Source organism: Abramis brama (assembly GCF_963993115.1).
Source record: "Abramis brama genome assembly, chromosome: 10".
Lineage (NCBI taxonomy): Eukaryota > Metazoa > Chordata > Actinopteri > Cypriniformes > Leuciscidae > Abramis > Abramis brama.
The window spans coordinates 15,540,831-15,548,843 of record NC_139972.1 but is presented as its reverse complement, the minus strand read 5'-3'; the positions used below and the strand labels follow the sequence as shown (position 1 = coordinate 15,548,843).

Genomic DNA, 8,013 nt, shown 5'->3' with positions numbered 1-8,013 from the left:
CATCATCCGGTTCATGGCAGGATCTCTTGGCCCAAAAGAGTTTTTGCTTCCAAGTATCAGGACAAGAAGGAATTTGTGTGAACTGAAGTTACTGCAGGACATCCGGCAAAGATAATTCTGCTGGAGAAGCCAGATATACCTTTCCAGGTCATGAATGGCCATGGCTTTGACACACCATTGGTCATGCAGCTGTGTGTCATGCCATTGCATTAGTATTCTTACAAGCTCTTGAATTGCATTAGTATTCTTACAAGCTCGTCTTATTTTACAGAAAAATGCCACGTGCACTATCCGATGTTTGAAGACATTTTACACCAGCTAATGTACAAGGGAAGTCTGTATGTATGTGTATATATATATATTATATATTTCCAAAATTCCCCAGCTTAACTTCCCATGGAAATTTACCGGAAACTTGCCGGAAATTTACCGCCCCTTTGCAACCCTAGTTGTGGATAATGACAGTGATTTGATTTGATCCGCCCCTCTTCAGCATCTCAACAGTTTTCTTGTAAGCAAGATTGCAAAATTGGATAATTTACTTAATTTAAAAAGGATACATGTTTTATCAATTACTGTATTTGCTTCATCCTTGGTTTAAAAAAAAAAAAAACCCTAAACAAACACCACCAGGAGTGGAGGTGAGGATGTGACTATATTGGTCTTGCTTAACTAGAACAGCCATTAATATTTTCTAGAAGATATTTCTCTTCTTTCTTTTTTCACAGTCTCTGCCAGTTTTGTTCTTGTTGACATTATTTTATTTATTGTTCATTTTTATGCTGTGCTTTGTATATAGTTCTTTCGTGTTCCCGGAATAATGTCCCTTAACTCATTGTTTAATTGGATTATTTTCTTTTATTAATACAAGTGCTTTCATTAGGTATAAATATTACAACATATAAGCACTGCACTTCACTGGTGTACAGAATATTGCCCTGAACTCTCAAACTGTCACACATAGAACAGAGACTTGTATGAATAAATGTGAATGAGCTGTAGGCTACAGATCTAGTGCTTCATTACCCCCATTCTCCAACAGAACAAGTTGGTCACTGCTGTTTGAAGTGAAGCGTCTGCTCTTCTTAAGCCGAAAAACTCAGAGAGGTTGAAGTCTGTATCACAACTACCAAAATCAAACAGACAAAATTAGCAAAATGTTACGAACGTGTTTAGCAAAAAAATGTTTAGGCCTTTCCCATTTCTGTTGGGCCCGATTACCAGCTCAACCTCGTGGCCTTGCTAATGAGAGTATGGCACAACAAGAGTTCACAAAAGGCCATATAACTAACAAAATATATGTAAATACTTTAATGCAGTGGTTCCCAAACCTGACCTGGAGTACCCCCAACACTGCACGGTTTCACGGATTCAACTCATCAGCTCATTATCACATGTGAATGAAATAGGATGAAATATTTGATGATTATCAATGTTGAAAACAGTTTTTTACATTTTTATTTCATGATGCTATGATGAATAGAAAGTTCAAATATATTATTATAAAATTTGTTTAAAATTTAATTTTTAAAGATTTTTAGCTTTTTAATTTTCTTTATCCTGAGGACAAATCTTTTAAAAGTATTGTTTGACCTGTTAAATTTTGCATGCACCACATATGCAGATTCCTATGTAACTTTAATTTGGCCAAAATTACACAGATAATTATCTACAGGCAGAGATTTAACACAATTTGTGTGTAACACAATTCATAAATGTTGTTCGTTGATCTTTCATGTCAATCTTGATCAAGAAAAGAAATGTTTGGAGGAAACATGAAATATGTTTAAATCTTCCCAATGTGATGGAAAATAATTTTATTTCATATAAAGTATGTGCTTGCATGACAATAGCTTAGTGGAAAATTACTGTGTACTGTGTCCAAATGTCTTTTCTTTTTAGAAACGGTCCTTGTATTGGGCCAAGAGAATAACACAAAAAAATGTCCTTATATGGTATAGATCTTCAATTCATTCAAGATAACAGGAAGACAGCAGGGTAAGGGGTGAGTGATGTATAAGGCAGCGTGTAAGTGAACGACCATTCTTGCGAGAATAAAGGCATTTCGTGAATGATTTGGTTCATTACAGTCTCACCAATAAATAATTTCCGCAACACCAACTAGAGTCCCCCAGTGAATCTCAGCCATTTCCAGCCCTGCTTATATTAAACGTAAATGTAGCTTATTGTCATGCTAAAGTGAAGCGCACGACTCTATATGACAAAAACAGTCTTTAATTCAATGATCCCCAACAAGAATACTCAAAAGAACTAGCAACAACTTAAAAATCAGATGACACAGAACAATGAACAGAGGAAACAATAAGGGTTTAAATACACAAGGAATAATGAGGGGAAAATGACCAACAGGTGAAAGTAATTAGTAACTAAGGGAACTATAGGGATTAATCAAGACTAAACTGAACTATAAACACAAAAAACAAACACGTGGCAACAAAACTAAACCTAATACCTCACCTACACATTTTTTTTTCACAGCTTCTCCCGAGTCTCAAGTTTAAAATAACCTTTATAAAAGTTGTAGACAAAGATTACTAAAATATAGAGAAGTTGACACATTTAATTTACAGTAACCTAAATATCGTACATCCGAACAGTGTTCTTGTTTGTTTGCATTTAAATGATTTGTACATTGCACTTACACAAAGGAAAAGTTCATTTGCACATCAATTTACATATGTGGCTTACAAATTTATTAAATTTTTTATCAACCTTTTTTAAAAGTAGAATCAATAAATCAAAAAATATTTCAAAACAGATGACATGATTGATCATCTATAATAGGGAATCCTGTTTTTATTTCCCACTGTTGTCAGCATTTCTTCATTTGCAGTGTAAGGCCCGCTATATTGGCCCAATCTGCTGGTCCGCCAATACATGGGGAAGGTTATCACGTGTTCTGTCCTCACTCATGCAAAGTATTGGTTGGTTAAATTTACAATACATTTAGTTATGTATTCTCTCGTTTATTTCATCTGACTCCATAAATGAAAGGGTTTTAATAATATCTGTGCCTCACTAAAAGTGAGTGAATGTTTGACTATTCCTTTTAACCATTAAATGAACAATGTCAAGATCAGTTAGAATAATCACATTAGGATTTATTATGTCAGGTAAATGTATCATGCCAATTTCATAATCAATTCAAAGATAATCGATACAAACATCAAATGCTCTGGAATAGAGAGAAGATGCAAACCCAACTTTAAGAAATACGTGAGGCTGAGAGATCTATATCTCTAAGCCTAACGGACCGATCTGAAGTACAGAAAAGGCCCCGATCTCCCTGCTGCATCTCCTTAAATAGCCAGACCTCTTTCACATGTAAACATGTGCTAACAAAGGAAATTTGCATTCAGAGGTAGCACCTCTGGGTGTAGGGAGACCATTTGTCTAGAGGCCAACCCCTCCTTGTATGCTAGTTATCCATAAACCTTCAAAAACCTTATTACCTTGTGTTTTACTTCTTCTGGAAATAGGACATTTGTACCAGTCGCACTGTGACATTTTAAATGATACCAAACATGAAAATACTGTGATAATCATTCACATTAAACTATACATTTTCTTGGGAGAAACCAGGTGATCATCTGAACATGAGAGAGAGGGGGTGAGGGGAGAGGGAAAGAGATGTAGATTAGGATGACTCGGAGGTGAGACTTTCGTCTCGATGGTGCACGAGGGCCAGTTCAAATGGTAATCTCCAGAGAGGTCCTTTTGTCCTCTCAGGGTCTGGTCAACCCAGAAACAGACTGTCCGGAATTTCCTAATTTATCAATTCTTACAGCAGTTTTATGCCTGGTTGACTGAAACAATCTTGCAGGTTATTCTCGTCCTTATGATAGAAACTGTTTTCCAAACATACATTATATATTACCATATACCGTAGAGTCCTTTGGATCTGGAGTTCTGAATGCTGATAAATAAATAAAAACATTTTTTTAGCTTGCTTAATTAGAATATTTGAGCTCAGTAGTGTGGTGCAGGTGATGTCACTTTGTAGGCCAACCAGAAGTTAGCATCACACTGGTTCCCTCGACAAAAACCCAATAGGATTTTCCCATAGGCTTTTGGATTATTGCTAAAAACAAGCTCTGTGATCAACAAAAGTTTATGATACTTGCATGTTTTGTCCATCAAGATAATTATCACAGATGTACACAACTTTTATGAATTTTGAAGCCTAAATGCAGCTGCCAGAAGTAAAAAGCTAAAGGTAGGCTATTAACGAACTACATCACGGTCCCACTAATTCAACGTCACCATCACTAAGCTTCCGACAACTCTTTCAGTTTTTATCTAAAAACATTTTCCCTGAACGTTTGAGTTTGAATAGTTTGTAAGAGCACAATTATAACCATAACGATACTGTAAAAGCCGGACTGAGCTTAACTTTTCGGCGTGATGATGTTTAATCTCCTTGACAGCCTCTGTAGTCCCAATTAGCCACTTTTTAGCTACCGCCTTTTTCAAGACGCGTACCAGCTTAAAAAAAATCCCTAGTTATACTTTTGTATTTTATGTCATAGAATAAAACGTGAAAGTGTCTTGAGCTTGTGTTCACCACAGACCTTATTTCAGCCATTTAACCAAAACCCCATTAGAAAAACCCATTGACTTCGGGAAGATGGAACCAGAAGTGCTAAAATGCTAACTCGCTACCGCGTTTTGGCCTACAAAGTGATGTCATACCTGCACCACTCTAAGCTCATCAATACTCTGTTGGATTTTGAAAAACAAAAGAGTATGACATCATAATATATACAACATTAATATAAGCTATCAACAGGAATTTCACTATTTTGGAATTATAGGAATTGCATTATCAGCTTTTTTCAAACCACATTAGCAGCAATTGGAAACGTACTTGGAAACTTGTCATCTTTGAAAAAACTAATTTTCATCTTTTGTCATATTTTGTATAAACAAAGTATCAACTGGCATAAGTGCCATTAATAAATCTATCAATCCGTTCTTCAGAAAAACAAACAAACAAAGATCTTAAAATCTCATTCAAATAATTTTTACTGAACTTACCTTCATCGTGTTCTTCATTAATAAAGCAAGATTTGGATGATCTCATACATTTCATACAACGGTTATTTAAGCCTGAATATTGTTTTATAAACAAATAAATTAGAGTCAGTTCATCAATTCTCTAAGTAAATACTGGTTCATTGAATTTTTACTTTGGATAATGAATGAAAAGTATAGATTAGATTAGATTAGATTAGATTCAACTTTATTGTCATTACGCAAGTACAGGTACAAGGCAACGAAATGCAGTTTAGGTCTAACCAGAAGTGCAATAGCAGCAAGTGCAGGATATACAGTGGTTCCATAAGTGCAGAACATGGATATGTACTGAATAAATATAGAGTTGAATACTATTATAAACAAAAATTTACAGATAGATTGTCCTATGAATATAATATACAGATAACTATTACTGTGAACAGAATTTACAGCTAGATATGTACTGAATATAATATACAGATGGCTGTTACTATAAACAGAATTTTACAGATAGATATGTACTATGAATATATATACAGATGGCTGTTACTATAAACAGAATGTGAGCATAATATACAGATGGCTATTACTATAAACAGAATTTTACAAATAGATATATGTATAAGTTAGGCTAAAATGAGCAGTATAACAATGGATTTAAAGTAGTGCAAATTAAGTTGGACAGAAGCTATCCGAGTGAAAGTGCAGTGGAAAGTAATTGCATATTACAGTTAAAGTACGGTATTGCAATGTATATATAACAGTCGGTACTGTAATAAACAGTCGGCAGTGCAAATTGAGCATATTCCAGTCAAGGTAGTAGTGCAAGATGCATATGTAAACAGTTGTTACTATAATAACAGTCAGCAGTGCAAATGAACATTATAGTATTGCAAATAACAAAATGGAGGCAGGTGTGAGGAGGGAGAGGAGAGTCAATCAGTATAATGCTTACCAGTGAGATTAAATACAATAAAAAGAAGAGTGAAAAGTCCAGCTCCAACAAAAAAGAATAACCAGGAGTTATGATAAGAGTTCAACTCTGTGCCACAAATAGAAATGTTATGTTATATAAATGTAAAATGATTGATGTCATAATAATTATAATATTTATCTTTAATAAATTGTTATCCTCACACCATTTTGTGATTCCTCCTCTAAATGAATTTCAAAGACTTTCCCATGCAGGGATTGAACTTACTCTCAACTCTCCAGCGTTCACTGCTCCGCTCACAAAAGTACGGGCCGATGTATGAAGGCTTCAGATCGTGGATGAGGATGGAGAAGTTTCCTTCTTTGAACAGAAGGGGAAAAACACTCACTCGTCCTTCTGTTCTTTCAAAGTACATACTGTCATTACTCATGATCCTTAGAAGAGTAGCTCCACTGGATTTGTGGGTCCATTTCACAACAGATTCATTCAAGCACACTGATTCACAAAACACGGTCATACATGTGTTGATTGGAGGCGCAACGCTTGGCTTAGTTTGGAACAATTTTAGTTGGTGGTGCAAAAAATAGATAAAGTAACTGGAAATTTTTTGTTTTAAATGTTTTACTCAATTTACTGCTTGTTTACGGAAATGTTATCTAAAAGTAGCACTCACAATTTTGTGCTGTTGCACTGAATATCTGCATGGTTCAATTTTACAGCAGCTTTTTATTTAGGCTACAGCTGCTCATCCAATTAGATTTTAGCATTATATTACAAAACGTTTGAAACTTTCTTACCTTCAACCCCAACTATACTGTTCTCCAGTTTGGACAGAATGTCATCTAATGCAGCATAATTGGAAACATTGAAAAACTGACCAGGATCTGCTATTTCCATCATCTCTTTTATTGCATTAGGTTTAGTCAGAATGCCGTCACCAACCTATAAGATAAGATGTTATTAAGTGTATGGGTTTTAAGATTTATTTTTTAAATAAAACATACAAATCATTAACTATATAATAACAAACTCTGTGTAATATAGCTGGATATGAGTGTTTTAGTATAGGGCTCAGGCTGGTGAACCTAGAAGTATCTACAGGGACAGATTCAATCTGTAATTGTAATTCTAATTGCATTTTAAACATCTAAAATGCTAAAGAAATAAGCAGTAAACAGGACACTTACTCCTATGGAATAGCGATTGAAATCTTTCATTTGTGTCATGTTCAAAACATCAGTAAGTTTCATCGGATCTCCCAAAATTTCCCCGTCAGACAAAACAATCATTATTTTTTTGGAGTTTTTTGATCCATTCTCGGGGATTGAAACATTTGTACTGTAAACAACCAATGAAACCAGTCAGACCATGACATTAACGTATAACCAACAAAAGTGCGACATGCTAATCAAACACTTAAGATACAGTATAAAATGTCTAGTATTTCACATCATAAATTGTAAACTCACAGGACATGATGGATGGCCGAGGCAGTCATTGTGATATAGCCAATCTGATTTATTTCCCTGACCTTTTGCAAGGCACTGGTACGGTTCTCATTTTCTTTAAGTGAGAGCTCTGTCTTGATTTTATTGCCATATTGCACTATCGCAAAGTCACACTGAGGAGAGAGTTGTTTTGTTAAGTATAATACCTTTTAAATTGCACTTAAAAAAATAGCTATAAATGTTTGTCATAAAATCCTTTAGTTTATACTTGCATTGAAACATGCTTTCCAAACATTGAACATGACATTGTAGATGAAGTCTTTGGCTCTCTCAAAGTCTTCTTTATTAATGCTGCCAGAGCCGTCCAGCACAAAAGAAATCTCTGTCCCAAGATCTAAAAAAGATGTTCTGAAATATCAGTATAAAAATACTGGTTTCTTTTAAAACATTATTCTTTGCATCTGTAGTATGACAAAATCAGCATGACATAATAAATAATAATACTGATTTATTTCAAAGGCCAAACATAGACTAGTACCGTCCTCTTCCTCATCTTCATCTGTTTTCGTGTCACTGTCCAGCTCGGCTTGTCTT

At 34.8% G+C, this 8,013-nt stretch overlaps 1 protein-coding gene across 2 annotated transcripts in view; it reads right to left on the bottom strand.

The window, feature by feature from the left end:
- Nucleotides 1-2,217: 2,217 nt before the first annotated feature.
- The window catches only part of LOC311090273 (integrin alpha-E-like), a 6,134-nt gene continuing 338 nt past the window's right edge, over nucleotides 2,218-8,013 (bottom strand). Inside the window, exons 3-11 of one of the 2 annotated variants that reach the window (XR_014607874.1) lie at nucleotides 7,958-8,013; nucleotides 7,692-7,813; nucleotides 7,441-7,592; nucleotides 7,159-7,309; nucleotides 6,769-6,913; nucleotides 6,214-6,331; nucleotides 5,993-6,079; nucleotides 5,059-5,130; nucleotides 2,218-3,937 (exon numbers count right to left, since the gene is read on the bottom strand). The exon at nucleotides 7,958-8,013 is cut by the window's right edge and continues 16 nt beyond it. Coding sequence is in view for 1 of the 2 variants with exons in the window: in XM_084125499.1 (XP_083981625.1) it covers nucleotides 3,888-3,937; nucleotides 5,059-5,130; nucleotides 5,993-6,079; nucleotides 6,239-6,331; nucleotides 6,769-6,913; nucleotides 7,159-7,309; nucleotides 7,441-7,592; nucleotides 7,692-7,813; nucleotides 7,958-8,013 (928 nt within the window). In the remaining variant the exon portion in view is untranslated. The remainder of the gene's footprint in view (nucleotides 3,938-5,058; nucleotides 5,131-5,992; nucleotides 6,080-6,213; nucleotides 6,332-6,768; nucleotides 6,914-7,158; nucleotides 7,310-7,440; nucleotides 7,593-7,691; nucleotides 7,814-7,957) is intronic. The other variant, XM_084125499.1, reaches the window with a different exon arrangement.